Source organism: Dendrobium catenatum, unplaced genomic scaffold, assembly GCF_001605985.2.
Source record: "Dendrobium catenatum unplaced genomic scaffold, ASM160598v2 fragScaff_scaffold_665, whole genome shotgun sequence".
Lineage (NCBI taxonomy): Eukaryota > Viridiplantae > Streptophyta > Magnoliopsida > Asparagales > Orchidaceae > Dendrobium > Dendrobium catenatum.
Window position 1 is genome coordinate 342905 of NW_021319127.1, and position 26401 is coordinate 369305.

Sequence of the window (26401 nt, forward strand, 5' to 3'; positions counted from 1 at the left end):
TCCCTTTTCTCTTATACTATTCTTACATAAGAAAAAACAGAAAGTTACAATACATACCACCAAGGGACACCACATTAAGAAAAATTGTCCAACCAACCTCGTTGTGTTGCATGTTAGTTTGGAGCACTGTGGCGCTAAACGCTTTGTCTCTATATCAGAGCGCACCTCCACTAACGCTCACAGTCTGACAGCAAACAGACCCAGTCCTTAATCACCGTTAAGCCTTAACTAACTCTATTTGATATCTGCCATACACGTGGCATTAGTATGGTTATATAAAGAATGTTTTGTAAACAACAGCAGGCAATGAAACAGTGGAATTACTGTGCAATTACTGTTCATCTTCTTCTTCTTTGCATTTCGTAACTTGCAGGTACAGCTGAGGTTCTTCTCAGCTTTTCTTCACTCTAGTCTGTCTGAAAGCTCCACAATGTCATATATTGAGTGTTGTAGTGCTTTGTTCTCTATCTTTTCTCCAAGCGAACTCTGTAGTGTTGAAGCGCTCGGATACATAGCACTAGGACGATGAAGACTCCCCCCCCCCAATCGAGCACGGCAAACTAAGTTGAGATATGTGACAACAATACAACCTAATTGATCGAGACAATCAAATTTCACGCATATTAACACTTGCTAGAGAACACATGATGAAGCTCTTTGGAGAACCCAACTATTGGTGCTTATCAGAGAATGCAATGATAGGAGCTAGTAAGAGGACGCAACGAATGACACTTGGAGTAATAGCCCAAACTCTTAATCATCAAGATATTGTATGCATTTGCTTAATGGTCTCACCATCTTGTCCCATTTGCATAACTGCCTATGAAGTCACCCATCCTAGGGCTGCACATGTACAAACAAACTTATTTTTGGAGTTTTATTGAAATTTCAATAGTTACACCAAAAGGTGGCTTGATTTCAAAGAGATTAACTTTATTTTTATAAGGGGTTTCATAATGTCACTCACTTGAGTAGCTAAAGTCCTTGTCAATTTCCTTAGCCCAAAATCACCCACTAGGTACATACGATTCTAAAGGTAGAGGTCCCATATTCTAGATGGTGTATTACACTGATACTATTTTGCAGCAATCTAAACTCTGAACTTTCGAGATATTGTCCTATGATTATAACTTTCCAGGAGATCACCTATCTTATAAGTGCTCACGTATGAGCATGATTAGCTTTGGAGTTTCTATAAAAATTCAAGTCATTATACCAAAAGACACCTAAGCTTTTAAGACATTAACTTTATTTTCTTAATGAGCTTCACATTTGGGGTGTTTGGAAAAAAGGCACATAAAGTTGTGACATAATGAGTCCTAAATCTAATTAGTATTAATTGAGCCAACAAGTTGAGCCGATTCAAGCTCAAAATCGAGGTATATATTATATAAGATGAAATATGAGCTTGATTTTATGACTCAAAAATTTTGATTTATGAGCTCATTAATAAGTTAAAAGTCAATTCGTGGGCTAACTTACTAACTCACACCTCTAATTCAAACCAAACAAATCTCAAGAGAAAATATCGTTTTCCTTAAGTTGAAAATATTTGACAGTGGCATAGTTACATATTAAAGCCTATGGTTATCTTTTCAGTAGATTTTTTTTTAACGTTAAGGGATTCAAGCGTGGGATGAGAGGGGAGGAAGAGCTTCCGTCGACCATCTTCCCGCTAATGCTATCTCGATTTTTATTTTATTCAAGCAAATTGGTGTTATGATGACAGTTTATCAATTCCTTAATTAGATATTTATTGCTTTTACCATTTGGATGCCGTCTGCCCTCTCCTTTGACTGTGCTGAAGCTATCTGCCTCATTGAGCATTTGAAAAAAATATATAATATTTATTTTAAATTATAAATAAAACTCAAATTTATTTTATGTCCTAATATAAAATTTTAATGTCACATATTTCTAATAAATAATCGAAATAGTATTTGTGATGGAGCGTCTGATCCTTATGATTCTAATAGAGTTCAAGCGACCTAACATAGGCTTTTATGATGAAGCATCTGATCCTTATGAACACATCAATCACTACATGACGATTAGTTGATACTTACACCATCACGTACATTCAATGATTCTTCGATGTAGTCCTTTGCTAAGTCTTCCCTGCCATCATCAAAGGGATAGCTCACACATGATTCTACGTTGTTCTAGGAGGGACCATCCACACCTTCGCCAAACTTGCCGACCTCTTTATCGGGCAATTAATAATAAATTAGAAAATTTTCAAGGAATCCTACCATTTCCCAAGAATATGCTAGAATGAGGGTGAGCCACTCAATGAGCAATTCTTGATGTTCTCTTCTAAAGCTCATTAAATCCCATGAGTATATTAAAGTAGTTAAGAGGAGTCTTCCTAGGGAAAAATTATTAGGTGCGGAGTATGGACCGTCCGCACAAGCACAGGGTACCAAGCAGTACCCAGCGGTACCGAGTTGTACCTAGCTGGGTACCCTATACTTGTGTGCGGACAGTTCTCCCCATCCGCACTCCGCACCTAATAATCTCTTCTTCCTAGGAGGGCTCGATCTTAGGCTTTTCTAAACATCATTAATGAGAGATACCTCCCACTCCTAGATTTGGGTTCATGAGGTATTCTTAATTTTAAGCTGTTTCAATATTGTGAGCAGTATTAATTAGCTAAATCAAAGATGTTATCTAAAACAAACGTCAAAATGAATCTATTTTGCTCAACACAATTGAGCTAATGAACTCGATCAAATTGATTAGAAGTTGTCTTCTGGTTCTCTTTAGTACAATTTGATAATACAAAAAATGAACACAAAACATGTAAAAATCTTAATTGGAGGATCAAATGATCTCAACTCAACATTACAATTAGTTTAAAGGCTATATTAAAAAAAAGCTTTTTTTTTTTTAAATATCATTTTATGTTAAAATCCAAAAGTTATTTCGAGTCGGTAGTTTGTCTGCTTCTCGTGATTTCGGATCAGAGAAATACCCAAAATGCCCCCTTTTGGTTTCCTTTATCGTTGTTTCGCATCGAAATCCCTCCCTCTCTTCTGTCTCAAGCGAAATTCCTTTCTCTCCGACTCGACCTCATCTCGAACTCCAAGCATAAATTTGTATTGCAACACCCCAACGGCTGACTTGCCTCACTAGCATTTTGATCGTAGCTATCGTCATAATTCATTAGGCAAAAGAAAAAATCATAATCGTTATTTTGTAGTATAATATATATGAGGGCTTAAAGGTAATTTGTTTCTTTGAAACAAAAAAAGAGTTTTATTTTTTGAATTTTCTAAACAATAATGTTAACTTTAGTAAAAAAAACATAAAAAATTGTTCTTAATAACAGCTTTATAAAATATTTTGTGAAAAGTTGACGGATTTTTTACTGTTTCTTAAAATAGCTTTTTAGTATAAAAGTTTTAATTTCTAAACAAAAAAATTGTTTTAAAAAATAATTAAAAAATTGTCCCAAACAAAATCTTAATCACATATCTTGGTGGCAATATGATGTTTTTTTTTTGGGGCCTTAATGGTTATAAAAAAATCGGAAAAATGCGATGACTGGGACAATTTCAGAAATTTATATTTAATATTTAGGGTTAAAAAGTAATTTTGGTAATTTTTTTTCTAAAATTAATAATTGTGTCAAACAAATTCAAAACCAATACGATTATGCGGAGTAGAGAAACGAAGAATAGCCAATTTTAGCTAATTCGAACTTCCTCGTCTTGACCTTTCCCACAAGAGAATATCGGCAGTTATTTCCGTTTGGACCCCCCAACTTGGCCAGAAATCCCATTCGAATTCTTAGCTGCAAGAAACAATGGATCAACTTCCATCGCATCAAAAACACGAATCTCGACAGTAACGGATGGTGATCTATCGTTTCTCACCAACGTTTTTCCTTTCCCCGCCGCCCGCCCTTCCCAACCCGTATAGCCTTCCCTGCGGCCAGGAATCGAAGCCGAACCATTGATTAACTGCTAGAGGCGAAAACTTTTCTATTTCCTTCTGCCTGTTAGGCCTCACGCCCAAGCCCCAGCAATGGCGAACTTGAGCTCCGGCGTCCTCCTCAAGCTCATTCGCGACATGAAGTCGTCATCTTCCTCCGACTCCGGATTCCTCGCCGACGATTATCTCTCCGACGACGACATGGACGACGGTTCATCCATCCTTCAAGTGACCGGCATCGTCCCTGCCCTGGCCGACTCCGATCTTTTCCCTGACCGAGGGTTTTATCTCCAGGTCTCCGACTCTTCGCATTCCACCTACGTCTCCCTACCGCCGGGCCACGACGATCTCATCCTCAGCGACAATCTCCAGCTCGGACAGCTCATCCTCGTCCGCCGTCTCGAAGCCTCGTCTCCTGTTCCCATCCTCCACGGCCTACGTCTCATCCCAGGCCGGCGTCCCTTCCCTCAGCACACCGCGGCCATACACGCCACGTCGTCCGGAACATGTTCGACGATTTGCCCAGCCACGCCAGAGAGGAAGAAGCGGCAGCCGCGGTCTGCGAACACTTGGAAGATGGATGGGCGGAAGGTTGGGCATGGGATGCTGCATTCTAATTCTTGTCCGAGTTCGCCGACAAAGAGGAAGGAAATAGACAGGGTTTTCTCTGTGGTGAGACAGCCGATGAAGATAGGTGTTTCACATATTGATGAGGAGAGTGACGAGTCTGATAAGTCTTCAGTTATTACTAGCATCTCGAACTCTTCCTCGCATTCTTTTGTGTCGATGATTCCAAGGCCAAAGACGGTGAGGAAGATCTGGGAACCTGATGAGTTCATGAAGGATAGGAAGCGCGAGGACAAGCCTATCCTCAAAACGCGAAGTTCCAGTACTGTGAGTGGATCCTTTCTTTTTACCTCAATCCGAGAAATTCTTGGGTATTTATTTCAATCAAAAAAATGCCTGAAAACAATGAAATTCTTTTCAATTTAATAATTTGTAATTTATCCATATGATGAATAGAGTTTGGTTGTTTGGACACTTAACGATAAATAGTAGAAAAAATATCTAGTGTAGACATAGGTAGATTTAGTATCACAAAGAGAAACCCTATGACAACATTGATAGACATTGCTTAAAATAATTGATTTGGTTGGGATGAAAGTAAAACTACGTAACAAAAACTAACAAGAAAGTAAAAGCAGCATAAAGTAAAAAGAACACCAAGATTTAACGTGGAAAAATATGAAATCGGGAAAAAATCACGAAGCCACACCACACCAAGAAATCCACTATAAAAATTGGGAGAACATTGTAACGAGTATGGTGGACTCTTTCTAGGTATGAGTAAGAAGATTGTAACGAGTGCAACACACTACCTGCAGGTAAAAATAACAAGCCTATGATAAATGCAGGCATCTATGAACAACTGTAGGAGATTGATTAGTGCATGACAGTCTACCTACATAAAGCAGCAAATAACTCATAGTGCAAGCTACGATTCACCTGTAAGCAAAAGTAGGGAATTAGTGGTAAAATTGCGACAAGCCACTAATAATATGAGGCAATAAATTTGCAATGCTATATTGTCACATTAAATAAATCAGCTCAATTGCAAGAGATAGGTAGGAGACCCCTAATGTATCGCACAATGCATTTGTCGGCAAAAAAACACTCCTGCAAGCTAAATATTGAAGAAAAAGGTAACATGTAGAAGATGAAGTGAGCAAATTGTACTGTCGATGCGCAATGAATGAAGTGCAATGCCATGCCACCAAACCTGTAACACTCATGCAAGCGAATAGAAGGTGTCTATAGGCTTCGAAAATAGAACATTACACACACTCACAAATGATAATAATTTGCACAACTTATTAATATCAAACACCCTAAAATGTCCTCCTACATGCATTGCAATAGACCGAATATATCGTTTAAGCATGTCATTCAAGATGTATTATGCTACAGTAGCTCATTGCATTTACATGCAAATATATTATACATACATGCATTACAACATGCAGAACACATTATGCGAGCATATCACCCAACATGAAAAATACGCCATGTTGCGGTGACACATCGCGCGCATTAACATGCAAAATGCTTCAGCATGTATATGCTGCAACGTACAAAATGCACTATATACATTACACAAATGTATGAAAAAAGCATGTCATAATTGCATGTAGTTAAGAATGAGTTGACATGTTGCAGGCATCTTCTCCTAATATATGAGTATATCAGATACATATACATCGCCATATGCAAAATACATGTTGCAACATGCAACATGTATCATGCAAACGTATCATTGAAAAGTGCAAAATGTGTCACACTCTGACAACACATTGCCTCAATATACACTCACACTATGCATATATATGTTGCAAAATATATAACACGTCATGCAAGCACATTGTCCAACATATAAAGTGTACTGCATAGCAACATTGTGCTATGCATGCAAGATGCAAATACACATGGCAACATAGATAGATATATGAATGTGTATGCATAACATGCAAATGTGACTCATAGATCTATTAGATATGTATGACAATCGTATAAATGCATCATGCAAAATACATGCATAGGCATATACCCGCATAGGCCCAGCGAGTGTATTATAGGTACACACGTGACATCTGAGGTTGTTGTACAGTCAAAAAATGAACTTAGGTTCGAGCTCGATCCTTTTATTTGAATATATAGGAGTTGACACTGCTCAAACTATCAAACAAATATACTATCACGTCATTGAACGAAATATTTATTTTATAAATATGTATTAAGCCTTCAAGGTCTATGATAAAAAAAATCACTAATAAATGCATAAAGCTATCAACGAATCCGATCCTTTATTGACAAGTTGATAGAGTCGAGAATGTTCAACCAATAAAATGAAATTGTCCATAAGAACCCAATGATGGTCATATTAAATGTTTATCTCAACCAAAGGGGACCCTACATTTTCTAATGCTTCCAAGCTTCAACAAAATACAAATCTTTTGAAGTGACTATAATATTACCCTAATGATGACCGTGTTGATAGAAAATCTCAATCGGAGCCCCAAATATTTAAAAATGCTGGCCAAATTACGATGAAAATTTAAAACTCAAAAGTCATCAAAATCTAAATATTTAAAATTAAAATAAAATGCCAAAATATTTAAGCAAAATACACATCCATCCTTCACAATAGTTTGCCAAAGTGGATAATTTGAAAATCAATTCATCTAATAAAAAGCGAATGTCTGATCGGGAATATCACTATGATTCATTATAAATTTGTCTCTTGCTAGTAAGGACGTGCCACATGTTCTCTAATCAGTGGTTTCACCAGCAAATGATACCACAAATAAACAGTTATAACCAAGACCCTCTGACCGGGTGATTTTGCTGCCAAATGGTACCATTAAATTATGGTCAAGATCTATGCATGATTGTTTCCCAACAACTTTAAATCTTTGAGTAATTAATCAATATGTTATGATCGATAGAACATAAAATTCTCTGTTAGTTAAGGTGGATTCAAATATGTCTCCTTAGAAAAATACTTACCCCAGGTCTACAAGGTTCTCTTGACTGAAACAACCCATGGTTGTCGACAAGAATCCTTTTGTCAAATTGGGTTGCATATCTCCTCTAAGTAGACCAGGGATCATGATTACCCGGGACGACAGAACCATGAGATCTTGATTGAGTCCATTATCATTTCTCCCACCATCCTCTTTAAGTGAAAGGTGATAAATTTTTAATTTTACATGTTAAATTTTAAATTCCTAAACGTGTTGCTACTATACGCTGGATACTACGTATATGTTTGATGACTTGCCTTAATTGAAAGTTCTCTCTCGTTATCGGGTGGGGTAATTAACTATAAGGGCTTGCGCCAATAGGAAACCCTAATTCATATCATAAAGTTCTCATAAAATGAGGGTGAAATATTTGGGTAACGTCTAATTCAAAACCCAATCTGCCTTCTGAACATTTGCTTCGGAACTTACTCGTTAAAACTGTCCTCAACACCCGAAAAAGAAAGGGGTCGCGGAGCGGCTGGGGCGTGAATTTTTGGTGCCCACATTTATTTTATATTTTCATCATAATTGATACTTATGCATAAGAATTAGATGTTTTTACTAACACTTCTCTTTAAAGCTGCAAAAAAATGTTTTGTTTTATCACTTGCCAAATCTTCAAAATAGCCTCATACATTTTTAGCTTTTCATATATTTTCCAGTTTTATGATTTTCCTTGGATACTTTAGGGGGTCAATATTATGTCACATTATATGATTACAATAAAATAGCTAAAGTTTAAATGTAGGATATACCAGTAAGTTTTGTATGGGTTGCAATTGAACAAGCTTTAAATCGAAGGGCAATAATTTAATGTGTAAAATTTAATGTGTAAGCAATATTTGACTGTACTTTCAAGTTTGATAACAAACTCTATACAAAAATTTTATATTGATTTTTTTTATCTTAGCTTCGTATTTATGTGCTTATGATATTTCCTCTTTTTTATTGTCGCTTTATTACTTTTAAAACAATTGTTCAAGTTACTGTGAGTTTCAGTAAATTGTGTGATTGGCTTCTCCTTTTTTTTTTGTTTACTCAGGGTAATTTTGCCCATTATAGTTCCTGCATATCCAAAGGTGAAAGTTTGGAGGAATCATGGGCTGGAAAAAGAGATGGAGAAGAATTAAAGGTACTTCTCAGTAATTCTGCCAAAAGGAAGATTCTCACTGCAAGCAAGGCGTCCACAAAGAATCCTTCTACAACAATTCCATTAAGTACATATGATGTTATGAAGTGGCCAGACAGCAATGTGTTGTGGGGATCGCTTCCATCTAACTTAGTAAAGTATGGGAAGGTAATGACCCTTTTAGAATCCTTGATAGGGTTTTACTTTTTATTTTCCCCTCTTTTGCTTAGATAAGGCTACTATTGCCTCTCTTCTTATAAGGATAATGATTGCTTCAGCTATTGTTTTTGTAGGAAGTCTTGAGAAGAAGGGATAGCGCTCTCTATGCTACTTTGGATTCCTTGCAGGAGGCATGTGCATTGGAGAGGTTACTTGGATGTCTGAGGTGAGATACATTTCAAGGTTCATATTTGTCCTTCATAGATTTATAGCATGAATACTTACATGAAAAAGAAAGTTATGAAACTTCATGTGCTGTATATGGTGATATTGATTGAACAGACAAAATCAACTTGCTTAATTTAGTGAATTCCAGGCATAATAGAATGATTCCATAATCCCTTACATCAGGGATTAACTAGAAATCAAGGGACACTAGGATCGTTCATTGGTGATATGGGTAACCTAATTAAAATGCTTGTAATAGGTCTAATGACTTGCAATTTCTCTTTGAAATCATGGTGAATCTCCTGGTGGAAATGCAAAATCTGATTTCTATATCATTCTTGGTGCTGGTTGGCACTTTAAAAGCAATTTCCAGACTTTTCTCATACCATAGTCCTTTTGGTGCTCGTGTCTTCATTTGATTAAACCCCACTTTATTCGGTTAAATTTTTCAAAACATTAGCACAAGTTATTTTGTAATATAAAATACATATCAAACTTATTCTGGTTTGTTCTATTCAATTTCAATTGCATAGTTTGGCGGTCAACTTTTTTCCCATTTACATGTGAAAGAGCAATAGTTGCCTAGTCTTTTTCAGTCCAATGATATAGCTGACATTAGCAAGAATTGAAATAAAATGTTAGGTGCAGCCACGAACATTTTCTTAGTACCCTAAAAAGAGGAAGGCGCTAAAATCAGCTATCCAAGAAATATTCAGGATGGAGGTGAACAAACTAGAAATTGTCTTACAATATACGAGTTTGACTCTATAACTTGTTATTCATATTCTTAATATGGGATGTGGCAAAAATCACTCATAAAGTGGTGGTTATTTCATCTTCCTCGCAATCCAAATTATATTGTTGTCATGCTTTGGTACTCCCATATCTCTTGGTAGTAGCAGATATTTATCCAAGATGATTACTTTCTTACATGCTACATGCCCCTTATATATAAGACTTTAATATTTTCTCTCGCAAGAGGAAAGAAGTGTTGATCAGGTGCATGAGGCTTTGTCTTTAATCCCAAATTAGATAGATAAAAAAAAAATTTGGTATAGAAATTTTGAGCGGATGAATCTCACTCATATGCCGAGGTTTTTGGTTAAAAATAATGACCGCTAGTACACCTCAACCAACTTTAGTCCCTCTTTGGTTCATTCCCTAATAGGTGGCCTTAGAGCTAGTAGTTTAGTTGAAGTCAAATGGGTCATGATGTGGTTTATGGCTTCCATGGGGTTTATTCTCTCTTCAACCATGGTTGAGAAAAGTCGAGGAGCAAGTAACTTGATAGAAAGTACTTGAGTTTGCAAGTAACCCCAAGGGTAATACTTGAGTTCTCAAGCAAACCTAGCAAGAATCGGTAAAAATAGCAAGTAAAATGGCTCATTTCAATAAGAAATCAACAAGAACAATGCAGGAATTTTAGTTGTTTGGAGAATAAAACACGGGAAATACTTCGATTCAAACAATAAATAAGAAACACAAAACAAGATACAAATTTCTTTAATTCGAGAAGAAGAAAGACTCTCCAAATCTCTAGCAAACCTAGAGCCCAAGAACACAAATCCTAGATCTCAAAATTGCATTCAATCGCCAGATCACCCTAACCCTAACCTTCAAGAGACTAATTAAGGCCAAAGGAGGATCCCTAAACAGACCCTCATTCAAATTTTACCTCCTAAACAATATTTAAATAAGCAAGTGGGCCCCATTAGGGCTGTCGCCACCTAGATTCCACCCAAACTTGGGCCGACGGCTGTAAAATAGAACCAGTCCCTGTTGGACTGGTTCAGCCGGCCCCTCCTGGGCCGGCCGCATAACATTACTCCCCTCCCAAAAACTCACCTTGTCCTCAAGGTGAAAAGAAGGAAACTGGAGTCTCACTTTGTCGTATGGTTCCCAAGTGGCCTCGAACTCAGGAATATCCTACCATTTGATAAGCTCTTCATTGTTCCACTTTTTATCCACTTTGACCCCTCCTAACTCCAATGGTTCTAAGATCATTTTCATCTCCTCTATCACTGTATCAAGCAACTCTGCACTAAATGCATGCTCCCCTAGAGCTCTCCTCAGCTATGACACATAGAAAACTTGGTGTATGGTGGCCGTTTGGGGTAACTTCAATCGATATGCCACTGCTCCGATCTTGTCCACCATCTCGTAGGGACCAAAGTACCTCAGTGCCAATTTCTTATTCCTCCTGTTAGCAATTGATTTTTGTCGGTAGGGCCTTAGTTTTAAGAGCACTTTCTCCCCCACTTCATACTATATGTCTCTCATGTGTATATATGCTCGTTTCTTCATGATTTGTTGTGCCCTCCCTAAATGTTTCTTTAACTCCAATACCTGGTCCCTCTCCTCTAAGTACTATTCGACTGAAGAAACTTGCGTGTTTCCTCTCCCAAAATGCACTAAGTGTGGGGGGTCTCTTCCATAGAGCACCTTAAAAGGAGTCATTTGGGAGGAAGAATGGTAAGAATTATTGTACCAATACTCAACCCACGATAACCATTTAGCCCACTTCTATGGAATTTCAAAAGAAAAACACCTTAAATATGTTTCTAAACTCCGATTAACCACCTCTTCCTATCCATTTGTCTGTGGATGGTAGGAGATGCTTCTCTTGAGAACAGTGCCCAACATCCTAAAAAGCTCCCTCCAAAACTGGCTGAGGAACACTTTATCTCGATCAAACAATCGATTCAGGAATCTCATGTAATCTAACCACTTCTCAAATAAATTAATGTTGCTACCACTGATACTGCAATGTAGGGATGTCGTAGGAGGATAAAATGTGCATACTTATTAAGTCGATCCACCATGACAAAAATGATTGTGAATCCCTTTGAACAGGGTAGACCGTCAATGAAATCCATGGACACTTCCTCTCATACTCTATTTGAAAGTGCTAAGGGTTGTAGTAATCCTCGAGGTGCCATTGACATATATTTATTTCTCTGGCACACCTCATACTTTGTCACCATCTCCTCCACATCTTTATACATCACCTTTCAGTAAAGCTCCGATGCCAGCCTCCTATACGTCCTCTGTACTCCCGAATGACCACTAATTGTACTACCGAAAATTCATGTAATATGTGAGGAATGTGTACGGATGTTAATGGCATCACAAACCTCCCCTGATTCAATAATCTTTCCCCCTCAAGATAGTATCCTAAATGGCTACTATTATCTTTCATCAAATCTTCCCTAATCTTCTTTAACTCTTCATCCTTTCTTCCTTAGTGGCCCCCTAGTTAACCATTAGTGGTACTGAAACTACCAACTCCTGAAGTTCCCTAACACATCTAAATAAAGCGTCAACCACTTTATTTTTCACCCCTGACCAATACTAAATCTCAAAATCATGGCCTAAAAGCTTTGACAACCACCTTTGATGTTCCGCGGTCACCATCATTTTCTCCAACAAGTACTTCAAGCTCCTATGATCCATACGAATAATGAAATGCCTACCCAAAAGGTAAGGATGCCATTTATGAATGGCAAAGAATCTGGCCATCAGCTCTCTCTCGTATACTGACTTCAATCAAGCCCTGGTCGACATCACCTGACTGAAGTAGGCTATAGGTCTATGATTCTGCATCAACACTACTCTCAAGCCATACCCTGATGCATTAGTCTCCACTGCAAAGATCTAGCTAAAATCTAAAAGAGTTAATACTAAGACTGTTGTCATTGCTTTCTTCAACCTCTCAAAAGCCTGGGTTGCTGCCTCTCCCCATAAAAAATATCCTTCTTCAGTTGCTCAGTTAACGGTCAAGCGATGGTATTGTACCCCCTCACAAACCTTCTATAATAACTAGTCAATCCTAGGAAACCCCTAAACTCCCTTATGTTCCTACGCATTGGCCATTTCTGCATTGCCTCAATTTGTGATTGATCGGCCGCCACTCCCTCCTGAGACACTACATGTCCCAAATACTCCACCTTAGACTGGGAGAAACTGCACTTCTTTAGGTTAGCCCTCAGCTGATGTACATGTAGAATTTTAAGAACCTCTTTCAAATGCTCCAGATGCTCCTCCTCTGTTTGGCTATACACTAAGATGTCATCAAAAGAGACCAGAACAAACTTCTTAAGATGCTGTCGGAACACCCTATTCATCAAAGATTGGAAAGTAGCAGGGGCGTTAGTAAGCCCAAATGACATCACCAAGAACTCATAGTGTCCCTCATGTGAAAGCTATCTTATGAATATCCTCCTCCGTCATTCTGATTTGGTGATAGCCCGACTTCAGGTCTATCTTAAAAAATATTACTGCTCCATGCAACTCATCTAATAACTCATCAATCACCAGAATGGGGGATTTATCTAGTACCGTCTCTTTATGCAAAGCCCTGTAATCCACGTAAAACCTCCAGCTCACATCCTTCTTTTTGACCAGTAAGACTGTAATAGAGAAAGGACTCACACTTGTTCTACCGATCCTTGCCTCTAATATATCCCTAATCAGCTTCTCAATTTCATCTTTCTGAATTTGGGGGTAGCGGTAAGATCAAACACTAATTGGTGACACCCCATCCTTCAAAAGGATTGCATGCTCTTGCTCTCTAGGTGGTGGTAAGCCTTGAGGTGACTGGAACACCTCCCTGAACTTTTGTATGAGTGGTTGCACCACCATTGAAATATCTCCTTCTTCCCCCACACTGACCCTCTCCAAGCATTGTAGCTCCACCAAATACCTACCTCCCACCTCCTATATAGATATGATCATGAATTTAAGAGATACTCTGGCCCTAGATAGCCCTACATTACCCTGGATCACCATCCTCTATCCTTCAACCATAAGTTTCATCCTCATAGCACCCTAATTAACCTTGGTCTCCTCCAAAGTATGCAGCCATTTCAACCCCAAATGACATCGGTACTTACCAACTCTAAGGGAAGAAAATCCTCCCTCACCTGTACACTATAATGGTCAATACCACTTGCCTGCAAACTTCTCTATCCATCTCTACCTTCCCCGTACCCATCATCATTCCATATCCTCTCGTGTCTACTAATTGCCACCCTAACAGATTTATGATCTGGTTAGAGATGAGATTGTGGGTGGCCCCACTATCGATCAGCACCACTACCTCACAATCTGCTATTTCTCCCCTCACTTTCATGGTACGATTCGGGTTAAATCCCACCACAGAGTTTAGAGACTTCTGCGAAGTCTACATGTAACTTCTTTTCCTCCTCCATTATCCCGCTCTCACCTCCCTCTTTAGCTTTCTCGTCATCACAAATGGTGAGAACCTGAAGAGTTTGGTCCTTACACCTATGCCCCGGCATGTACTTCTTATCACACCTGAAACACAATCCCTTATCCCTCTTCTCCTATATCTCCTTCTCAGTGAGCTTCTTAAAATTTCACCTAGGTCCCCCTCCTCCAGACTTCTCCTTTTGTGCTTTGTGAGAACCTACTGGTACAGTTCCTTTGGGAGTTAGAAAAGTACTAGTCATCCTGTAGGATCCCCTGGAGCTACTGCCTCGAGCCTTGCTCTCTAGATGCTTTTGGTCCTGGACCAGCTATGCCAACTTCATGGCCTCCCCCAAGTTGCACGGCCTCATCACTCTAACAGCTTCTCTAATCTCCAATTTGAGTCCTTTCATGAAGTTCTCCTTAAGCACAGTCTCAGAAAGATGATCCAGCCTGCTCGTTAGGTACTCAAACTAATCACGGCACTCTTCCACTGTCTCCTCCCGTGTCAAGGCAAAGAATTGCTCGTAGAAGTCTCCTCCCTTACTAGTTTGGAATCGTTCTAGTAGACAGTCCTTGAACTCCCTCCAGCTTCAAATGGGCCACCTCATATCCCACCATTGGTACCATGCCAGTTCCTTCCCTTCCAAACATAGTCCTGTCATTGTGAGTTTCTCCTCTTCAGTCAACCAATTGACTGCAAAGTATCGCCCTACCTTGTAGATCCATCCATGTGCATCATTGCCCTCAAAGATGAGCATCTTCAGTTTCCTCACCCTCGGGTCACCCCTGTTTCCCCTAACTCCTCCATAACCTCCCATTCCTTGAGGAGGAAATGCTCCCTAGTGGTCTCGATCTTCCCTCCAACGATCATACCCAAGAACTTTCTCATATTCCCCTCTTCTCCTTTCATCTTCAGCACCCCTACGGTAAAAATTATCCCTTCTCCCAAAAAATTCAGCACCCCTCCTTTTATAGCTCATGCTCATCTCTTCTCTAGAAAATGGTTCTATTGGAGGCATTCCATAATTCCCCTCAAGGATCTCTACTTATGGATTCTCCCTCCCCCTAAATGGGTTTGGATTTCCGCATCTCCCATTATCGTCGGTGGTTTCCTTTGCTTCCTATCTCGTCGGATTTTGTTTGCCCTCAAGTATCTTCTTCAGCATGTATTTCAAGGCGGTGAACCTCTCATCTATCTTTACATTGATGGAAGAAAATTGATTTTGAAAATCAACGATTCTTTCCTCAAGATTGGTCTTCAGTTGGCCTATTTCTCCCTCCAATATTTCTACTTTCCTTCCGGCCATCTTTCTTCCAAGGTTTCCGAGAAGACTTCTTCTGGATGAAAATTCCTTGTTGAAATTTTAGAATTTTTGCCCATGATGGTCCCAAGATAATGCTCTGATACCAATTTAATAGGAAGTACTTGAGTTCGCGAGTAACCCCATGGGTAATACTTGAGCTCACAAGCAAACCTAGCAAGAATCGACAAAAACAACGAGTAGAAGGGCTTATTTCAATGAGAAATCAGCAAGAACAATGCAGGAATTTTAGTGTTTTGGAGAAGAAAACACAGGAAATACTTTGATTTAAACAACAAATAAGAAACACAAAGCAAGATACAATTTTTTTTAATTCGAGAGAAAGAAAGACTCTCCAAATTTCTAGCAAACCTAGAGCCCAAGAACACAAATCCTAAATCTCAAAATTACATTCAATCTCCAGATCACTCTAACCCTAACCTTCAAGAGACTAATTAAGGTCAAAGGAGGCTTACAAAATTCCTAAACAGTCCCTCATTCAAATGTTTCCTCCTAAACGCTGTTTAAATAAGTAAGTGGGCCCTATTAGGGCTACCGCCCCCTAGATTTCGCCCAAACTTGGGCCGGCAGCTGTAAAACCGAACCGATCTCTGTTGGACCGGTTCAACTAGCCCCTAGTGGGCCAACTGCATAACATAACTTCTACAACATCTTCACATGGCTGAGGTGACTCTTAGTGCATATTACTTAATGGGCTTCTATTTGGAAATAATTATTGCCAATGTGAAGAGCTCTTAAATGAGGAGGACATTATTGATGCTTTTGAGATTATGAGTTTAATCCTACATTGGATTGTTGAAAAATATGATGATATAGAACTACTAAATGTTTCACCCTAACCTATAGGCTTAAATTTTTGGTTAAAAATGGTTTTATGATTGGTGCATCTAAGTTAACTTTAATCCCTCTTTAGTTCACTCCCTAATAAGGAGAAAAACTAATAACCATTATGTTGAAGGATCGTATGACCCACAAGTAAGACTGGAATAGAGAAAGGACTCACACTTGGTCTACCGATCCTTGCCTCTAATATCCCCCTAATCAGCTTCTCAATTTCATGTTTTTGAATTTGGGTGTAGCGGTAAGGTCGAACACTAATTGGTGACATCCCATCCTTCAGAAGGATTGCATGCTCTTACTCTCTAGGTGGTGGTAAGCCCTGAGGTGATTGGAACACCTCTCTGAACTATTATATGAGTTGTTGCACCACCATTGGAATGTCTCCCTCTTCCCCCACACTGACCCTCTCCAAGCATTGTAGCTCCACCAAATACCCACCTCCCACCTCCTATATAGATATGATCATGGATTTAAGAGATACTTCGGGCCTAGACAGCCCTACATTACCCTGGATCACCATCCTCTATCCTTCCACCATAAGTTTCATCTTCATAGCACCCTAGTTAACCTTGGTCTCTCCCAAATTCTACATCCATTTCAACCTCAAATGACATCGGTGCTTACCAACTCTAAGGAAACAAAATCCTTCCTCACCTGTATCCCTTGAAAGGTCAACACCACTCCCCTGCAAACTCCTCTATCCATCTCCCCCTTCCTCATACCCATCATCATTTCATATTCTCCTGTGTCTACTAATTTCACCCCCAACATATTTACGATCTGGTTAGAGATGAGATTGTGGGTGGACCACTATCGATCAGCACCACTACCTCACAATCTGCTATTTCTCCCCTCACTTTTATGGTGTGATTCGGGTTAAATCCCACCACAGAGTTTAGAGAGACTTATGCGAAATTCAGATGCAACTTCTTTTCCTCCTCCTTCATTATCCCGTTCTCACCTCCCTCTTCAGCTTCCTCGTCATCATAAATGGTGAGAACCTGAAGAGTTCGGTCCTTACACCTATGCCCTTACATGTACTTCTCATCACACCTGAAACACAATCCCTTAGCTCTCTTCTCTTGTATCTCCTTCTCAGTGGGCTTCTTAAAATTTCCCTTAGGCCCCCCTCCTCCAGACTTCTCCTTTTGTGCTTCGTACGAACCTCCCGGCACAGTTCCTTTGAGATCTAGAAAAGTAGTAATCCTGTAGGATCCCCCAGAGTTACTGCCTCGAGCCTCGCTCTCTAGATGCTTCTGGTCCTGGACCAGCTATGCCAACTCCATGGCCTCCACCAAGTCGCGCGGTCTCATCCCTCTAACAGTTGCTCTAATCTTCGATTTGAGTCATTTCATGAAGTTCCCCTTAAGCACGGTCTCAGAAAGATGACCTATCCTGCTCGTTAGGTACTCTTCCACTATCCCCTCCCGTGTTAGGGAAAATAACTGCTCGTAGAAGTCTCCTCCCCTACTAGTTTGGAATAGTTCTAGTAGATAGTCCTTGAACTCCCTCAAGCTTCGAATGGGCCACCTCATATCCCACCATTGGTACCATGCCAGTTCCTTCCCTTCCAAACACAGTCCTGTCATTGTGAGTTTCTCCTCTTTAGTTAACCAATTGACTGCAAAGTATCGCCCTACCTTGTAGATCCATTCATGTGCATCATTTCCCTCAAAGATAAGCATCTTCAGTTTCCTCACCCTCGGGTCACCCCCGTTTCCCCTAACTTCTCCATAACCTTCCATTCCTCGAGGAGGAAATGCTCCCCAGTGGTCTCGATCTTCCCTCCGACGATCATACCCAAGCACTTCTCATATTCCCCTCTTCTCCTTTCATCTTCAGCACTCCTACGATAAAAATCATCCATTCTCCCAAAAAATTCAGCACCCCTCTTTTTATAGCCCATGCTCATCTCCTCTCTAGAAAGTGGTTATGTATAAGGCATTCCATAATTCCCCTCAAGGATCTCCACTTCTGGATTCTCCCTCCCCCTAAATGGGTTTGGATTTCCGCATCTCCCATTATCGCCGGTGGTTTCCTTTGCTTACGATGTCGTCGGATTTTGTTTGCCCTCAAGCATATTCTTCATCATGTCTTCCAAGGCGATGAACCTCCCATCCATCTTTACATGGATGAAATAAAATATATTTTGAAAATCAATGATTCTTTCCTCAAAATTGGTCTTCAGTTGGCCTATTTCTCCCTCCAATACTTCTACTTTCTTTCCGGTCATCTTCCTTCCAAGGTTTTCGAGAAGACTTCTTGCAGATGAAAATTCTGTGTCGAAATTTTAGAATTTTAGCCCCTAATGGTCCCAAGATAACACTCTGATACCAATTTAATAGGAAGTACTTGAGTTTGCAAGTAACCTCACGGGTAATACTTGAGTTCACAAGCAAACCTAGCAAGAATCTACAAAAACAGCGAGTAAAGGGCTGATTTCAATGAGAAATCGGCAAGAACAATGCAGGAATTTTAGTGGTTTGGAGAAGAAAACACGGGAAATACTTTGATTTAAACAACAAATAAGAAACACAAAGCAATATACAATTTTCTTCAATTTGAGAGAAAGAAAGACTCTCCAAATCTCTAGCAAACCTAGAGTCCAAGAACACAAACCCTAGATCTCAAAATTACATTCAATCTCCAGATCACCCTAACCCTAACCTTCAAGAGACTAATTAAGGCCAAAGAAAGCTTACAAAACCCCTAAACAGCCCCTCATTCAAATGTTTCCTCCTAAACGCTGTTTAAATAAGCAAGTGGGCCCTATTAGGGCTGCCGCCCCCTAGATTCCGCCCAAACTTGGGCCGGCGGCTGTAAAACCGAACCGATCTCTGTTGGACCGGTTCAGCTGGCCCCTCGTGGGCCAACCACATAATATAACTCCTACAACATCTTCACATGGCTGAGGCGACTCTTAGTGCATATTACTTAATGTGCTTCTATTTGGAAATATTCTATTTGGAAATAATTATGGCCAATGTGAAGATCTCTTAAATGAGGATGACATTATTGAGGCTTTTGAGATTATGAGTTTAATCCTACATTGGATTGTTGAAAAATATGATTTAGAACTACTAAATGGTTCACCCTAACCTATAGGCTTAAATTTTTTGTTAAAAATGGTTTTAGGATTGGTGCATCTAATTAAGTTAACTTTAATCCCTCTTTAGTTCACTCCCTAATAAGGAGAAAATCTAATAACCATTATGTTGAAGGATTGTATGACCCACAAGTTAATCAATTTTGATACGGATCCCCTTGAGCACCTGGATTAAGGGTTATAACTATTGAATCGATCATCTTATGATCCTTAGATTATAATCGTTGTTTCTCCTCTTCTACTTTCAGCTGCCAGACCATCTTACAGACTTATTTTCATTTTTTTGGTAAATAATTTTTATTTATTTTTCTTTAAGACTTTTGGAGAAGTCTATTTATACTTTCACATATTGTACATAATTGAGCAATAAAATTCTAAGGATTTTTTTTTTTTTTACTTTTCTACATATTATCAGAGCAAGATTAGGATTTTCGTCTTCCAAACTTATTTTCTTTTTCTTTCTTTCTTCTTATCAAAATTCTTATCTCCCTTTATTATGGCTAGTTTTTTTGTTTTTCTTCCAATGAGTTGACTATCATGAATAGTGTAAATCAAATCAAAGGATGTCTCTAGGGGCTACAAGCCTCATATTGCCTTAAAGAGGAAAATTATTTGAAATGGTCCCAAATTGTGAAGACATTTATGAAAGGAAAAGGAAGTATTCATCACATTATGGGTCCTCCTCAGGAGCCAAAAGTCCCAAAATTTATACTTTTGAGATTAAGCAAATTCTATGACTATGTCTTAGTTGTGAAATAACATGATATCTAAAATCACTAAGCCATATATGTTTCTCTCTACTACAAAGGAAGTTTGTGAATAAATGTACTCAAAAGTAAAAGATATTACCCTTACCCACACGATCAAAATTAAGATTTTAACAATCAAGTAAGACAACATTTCTATTTTTTAGTACTTTAATGCAATGAAATTTATTAGCTTGAATTGGATTGTTACTAAAATGTCAAGTTGACATATTGTGATGATGCGTAATTCTCAGGCAATGTAGAAAGGTAATGGGTGCTTGAATTCTTTGGAGGACTCAATAATGACTTCAACCAAGTTTGTGTCCAAATCTTAAGTAGATAAAACATTCCATTACTAATTAAGAATTGTTCTCTCATATGAGCCGAAGAAAAAAGGATGGTAATGCTCTATGCTCCGGTCTTCTGACCATCGGCCATTGCCAGACATCTGCATGGATAGCAACATCGCCTGTTGACTACGGTCCTTCCGACCACCGTTACCTGATCTACTACGGTCTTTCCGACTTTTGTTGCCCACCTATTATGGTCCTCCTGAGAACTGTCACCCATCTACGGTCCTTCCGACCACGGTTACCCACCGACTATAGTCCTTCCGACATCTGTCATATGATTATGGTCCTTTCGACCAATATCTATGACTACGGTCTTTCTGACCTCCATCGCCCGCTGACTACGGTCCTCCCAATCACTATCATTAGACTACGGTCTTTCTTACCTCTGTTGACAGCCAATTATGGTCCTTCTAACCGCCTTCACTGACTACGATCTTTCCGACCCTGTCACCCCTCCAACTACGGTTCTCCCGACCATTGTCACTTGATTATAATCTTTCCGACCTCTATCGCCCACCGATTACAGTCCTCCGGACCACCATCACCCGTCTATGATCTTTCCGACCTTCGTCGCCCACCGACTATGGTCTCTCCGACCACCATCTCCAAACTATGGTCTTCCTGACCGCTGTTGCCCGACTACAGTCCCTTCCACCTATATCGCTTATCGGCTATATATAGTCCTGCCAATCAAACGAACATGTTAACACTGATTCTTCCAACTCCCACCATGTGATACACTCTATATGATGTATATCTGCTATATCGAGCCAAGGTCTTCCCCTCAAGAAAGGACCTTATTTATAATCAACTGCAAAATCTATATGATTCATTTAAATTGGGCAAAGCCTCATGATTTTTCTCCCTTTTAGGGGTTTCCACGCAAAATCTAGTGTCTCATTTAAATGATGGTGATGAAGATGAATGATTGCAATTTTGATTCTCAAAGTTCTAAGAAGAAACTAATTAAATTGAAAAGAAAGTTCATATCAATGCTGATCTCTTACTTCTGATAGAATAGGACCCCCTCTCTATACCTATGTAGTTAGTATACATATTATTAGTTTCGTTTGACGCTTCAATCTGTTATAGATTGTTGTGGTGAAGTCTCCTATTCATTCTTCAAATATAGAAAGTGCATTTTCAATTCCTTATCTACCTAATACTTTCCAACTTTGCTGCTTTTTTTCTGTTCCATCTTCTCTTGTCAGCACATACTCAGAGCTACAAGCCAACAAGGACCGTAATCCCCAGAAGGTAGTAGACAAATTCTTGGACTTCCATGAAGACCTTTCCAGAGCCGCCTTATCTACTCAGTCATTGGCTAAAACAAATTCCAGCTTTTCTCAGTCTATATCAACTTCCACTATACAGGCAGCAAAAGATGCATCAGAAAGAAGAAAATGCGCAGCTTCATGCATCAAAGCAGCACTGAAAGCAGAAGTCTCAAAATCTCCAAGGATAACAAACACCACTGTAGATCCTATAGAATCCTCATCTTCTGACAGAAAGCCACATACCTCCATTAGCAGGCAAAAGAAGAGCACTGAGTTGTCAGCTGTAAGTGCTCTTCCAACGACATTAAACTGCAATATAATGACTGTTGATTTGGCAAAGGCACTGCAATCTGAATGCAACAGATGGTTTCTAAGATACATTGAGAAATTCTTAGATGTTATCCATAGCAACAGAAGTTGTAAAGCAAAAGAGTCTCAGATTGCATCTTTACTGTGTCAACTGAAGCGAGTTGATGACTGGTTGGCCACAATCAGTGCCAAGGATAAATCTTGGGCTGTCGAACGCTCGAAAGAAAGCTTTCTGTTGGAGGATGATGATGCCGAAGCGTGTGAAAGGGTGAGAAGGAAGATTTATGAGATCCTTCTTAGGCATGTGGAAAGTGCAGCCATGGCTTTGGAGAGCATGAGCACAGCAGATGAAGATAAGGTCGGGTAGTTCCATGAGATTCAGGCTTCGTTTGGGACGACTTTTTTATTACTTTTTAAAACAGAATGTACTAAAACTATGTTTTAAAAAGTAATAAAAAAGTCGAAGCCTTGCTCTGCTGTACAAAATTTGTTACCTGAAGTCTGGGGCAGTATCATTTGATGAACTTCATTTCATGGTTATCTAACATCAAATTATTACATCCGGTCACCGAACGCGTAGAATAGGTTCGGACATCCAATAAAAACATGCCACGTCACCTGTGCTTTTGACTGCGCTTTGACTACGCTTTAGGTGCGCTTTGACTGCGTTTTACCTGCGTTTTTGACACGCTTAATTTAAAATAATATTTTATTGATATCCGGACCTATCTCCGCGTCCGACAACCGGATGTAATAATTTCTTATGTTATTAACGTTTTCTTTCTCAAGTTTTATATAGCATTGTTGATTTGAATTGGCAAATAGAGAAGTAATGTGTAATTAATATTAATAAAGCATAATTAGCCAAAGAGAGTTGTTTTTTTAGTTGAATCTTTTATTTTTTCTGTATAGAGAAAGTGAGGTGAGGCAGGTTATCATAACGCATTGTCAAATTTGTAGAGGGAGGGAACAATCATAATAGATTAAATTTTGTATAGCAAATGCATTGCCCTAAAAATTATTTTTGAGCATCTTAAAATGAAAAAAAAATGTTGGCTCAAAATATTTTGATTGAATTTTTTATTAGAATTTATCGTGTATCCGTTAAATTTATTTTGAGATAAATAAAATAGAAATTATAATTAATTATATTATAATAAATCCAATAATAAATGGGGAGTATTATATTTATCTTAATAAATCCAATAATTTTAACCTAATTTTTTATTAGAACATTTTGACTCCAAATTTTTTTCTTAGAAAAGCAAATATTGTTTTCAAAATGAGAATGAAATGAAAAATTTTTGTTAAGATATATTGATATAAATTGTATGAGGATGAAAGCTATTGGTTGGAGATGTTAATAAATGATCTAATCTGACATCTCAATCGAAACAAGATCGAAAAAAATTTGAGTTTAAATTAACTTTATTAAATATATGGGCCATATTGGGTTGACCTAAAGAACCCAAAATCAACTTGATATTGACTCGTTACTATTTAGATTTAGGCTAGCTAGTTGGTATTTGGTCGAGTTAGATGAATTCAAACGGGTCATGTTTGGGTTAATAAAGTCATGTTGATAAAAAAATTGTATGATTCGTATGACAAATCGAGTTTAATGTGTCAGATTTGAGTAAAATATTTTTACCTATATAATAATGAAAAGGATTTGGGTCAAATATATTCAGGTTAGCTAAATTTGGGGTCTAATCCAAACACAACTTATCAACTCAAATCGATCGACAACCCTCATTATTGGATTTGCATTGAATTAGTGCAATATAAACTTCACTCAAAATAAATCTAAAAAATTTTAAGTTCATTATAATATAGTTTATATTTGAATATCTTGACATAATTGAAATATTAAAAAAAAAAAAACTCATACGAAAGGTAAAAACTTATAAAAAAACGACAGACAATTTTATATTAGAGTAATAAAAAATTTTCAATGCTATTAATCTGGTTGAGAATATTACAAGATTCAGCATTTAAATGGATTGATTAATCTGGTCTGGTTCAAAATATGCTCAAATAGTTTAAAAACAATATCTTATTAAAATAATCAAGAGCGGAACCCTTAAGTGCACAGGGCAATTACCCCCCTAAAAAAATTGAAAATTTGTTTATTATTACATAGATTTTTAGATAATTTGTCTCCCTCCAGCTTTTTTTTACTCTTATTATAGAAATATTTAGGCAATTGTCTCCCCTAAAAAAATTAAAATATTGTAATCTTTAGGCAATTGCGCCCCTTAGTAGAATTATACACATTGTGTATAAGGTTTATTACAAGGGATTTTAGTCAATTGCCCCTAAAAGTTTTATAATACTATGGTCTTTAGGCAATTGCCCCAAGCATAATCTGAAAAATCTCTGCACTTTTACTTATAAGTTTGTCCCTCCGAAAAATTAAGGCTGGTTCTGCCTCTGAAAATAATTAATTATTGTTGTATTAATTATAGAAGAGATAATTGAAAAGATCTCCAGTAAAAACTGAGATTTTATAATGGATCGAGCATAAGAAGAAAGGGAAGAACGACTATAAGAAGAAAGGGAAGAAATTATTTTTTTGGGGTTGGGCATTAGAGCGGTAACAACAATCACCCTCTTCAATATGTGCATGGCATAACATGCTGGAAACTCCATCAATATTCCACTCGATTCAAGCAGTTAGATTGGTTCATAACAGTTTTTTTTTTTTTAAACAAAAGGAGAATTTATTCCAACAATAAAGGAAAGATACAAACAAGCCCAACAACGAACAAAGCAACAGATACATGCCAAAAAAGCCACGTCAAAACAACAGACATAAAATGAAAACACTAGAATAAAAGCCAGCCGGGCTCAATTAATGGTGAACTTTCTGCAACCACCCAAACCGTAGGCAGGGGCCATCCAGAGGAGGAAACAAACATCAAACCATACAGATGAAGTCACAGATATGAAAGCATGGCCTCACATCTCAAACTAAGGCCACCAAGCAGACTACAAATACCTATCACCAGTGGTTGCCAACAAGGCAAGTCGTCGGGATGGAGAGCAGAAAACAGCCTCATCATTGCCCAAACCATATAAACCCCCAGCACCACAATCCAAACCAACAAAAGCCAACCAAAATGTCAAACAACCAAAAAGAGAAATCAATACACAACACCAACCGTGAATACGACACCCAACCGGAACAACAAGCCCCAAGTTATTGGCTCATAACAGTTCAAGTTCCAATGCACTCAAATTTGGCTATATTTTAAGCTTTGTAAACGTACATTACACCATAATAATCATTTAATAACTAGAATTGTATTTGATTAATCAACTCTCTTTGAGTACTTTGAAATTCATTCATTGCACCAAAAGATATGCCTAATCCTATAAAAAAATTTTAAGATCACAACATACATAGCTTAAAATATAAAGTTGGAACTGTCCCATTACTATTAACACATGAATTCAAAATCAGTCAAATTTTCAAATGGTCTTCAAATAATCTTGAGTAATATTCATAAGAGCAAAAATCAATATAAGGGCAATTTTCCATGCATGTCAACACGTACGTACGTGAATGATTCCACTCATACAGCTAATACCAATCAATAAATAATGAAAAATATAAGATTGATTCGATCGTATATTCTTCGATCTGCAAAATACAAACTAACTCCCAGATTTTGTTGTCCCTTTCAGACAATTCTCTGAAGCACTTTGGATCGATGTTCAATAACCGACTTTGTTCTATACATAATACATGCATGTTCCCAGGCCTTGACTCTCTCTCTCTCTCTCTCTCTCTCTCTCTCTCTCTCTCTCTCTCTCTCTCTCTCTCTCTCACTCATACACACTCTCTCTCTCTCTCTCTCTCTCACTCATACACTCTCTCTCTCTCTCTCTCTCTCTATGTCAACAGTCAGCCACATGCCATGCAGAGGATCTCTTCTCTCTCTCTCTCTCTCTCTCTCTGCGTCAACAAGCAGCCACATGCCATGCATGAGTACGTATTAATAAACTAATCGTAAAGTAATTAATTAAGCTTATGGAATCCAGTTTTATGTGCGGGAAGTTATTTTAATTAAGTTTGATTAACAGTGCTGCATATATCATTCATTGCATGTGCTAATTTTTAATTAGCTCTAAATTATTTTCTGAGCAGACAGTTAAATGGAGGTCAGAGAATGGTAGACTGCTGGATGAAGAGTTTTAA

General features: G+C 38.3%; 1 protein-coding gene and 1 long non-coding RNA gene across 4 annotated transcripts; one reads left to right on the forward strand and one right to left on the reverse strand.

Annotated features, from left to right (window-relative positions):
* Positions 1-3607: 3607 nt before the first annotated feature.
* LOC110114586 lies at positions 3608-23066 on the forward strand. Its single transcript, XM_020847515.2, has 4 exons — positions 3608-4830; positions 8560-8814; positions 8940-9031; positions 21823-23066. Exons 1-4 carry the CDS (start codon positions 4030-4032, stop codon positions 22562-22564), a joined length of 1890 nt encoding a protein of 629 aa, XP_020703174.1. The 5' UTR covers positions 3608-4029; the 3' UTR covers positions 22565-23066.
* LOC114579838 lies at positions 4767-22481 on the reverse strand. Of its 3 annotated transcripts, none has more exons than XR_003701049.1 (4): positions 22341-22481; positions 22132-22238; positions 5316-5442; positions 4767-4899 (listed from the first exon to the last, which is right to left on the reverse strand). It is a non-coding gene; the product is annotated as an uncharacterized LOC114579838 (long non-coding RNA). The 3 variants fall into 3 exon arrangements; XR_003701048.1 differs by lacking the exon at positions 4767-4899 and adding an exon at positions 4950-5315 and having other exon boundaries at positions 5399-5442; XR_003701047.1 differs by lacking the exon at positions 4767-4899 and having other exon boundaries at positions 5208-5442.
* Positions 23067-26401: the final 3335 nt, after the last annotated feature.

What these genes read in the sequence shown, in the direction of transcription:
- LOC110114586 (XM_020847515.2), top strand. Translation starts at nt 4,030, where the DNA reads ATGGCGAACTTGAGCTCCGGCGTCCTCCTCAAGCTCATTCGCGACATG. An exon ending in AAACGCGAAGTTCCAGTACT is followed by an intron (nt 4,831 to 8,559) that starts GTGAGTGGATCC and finishes TTGTTTACTCAG; the next exon opens with GGTAATTTTGCCCATTATAG. An exon ending in AGGTTACTTGGATGTCTGAG is followed by an intron (nt 9,032 to 21,822) that starts GTGAGATACATT and finishes TTCTCTTGTCAG; the next exon opens with CACATACTCAGAGCTACAAG.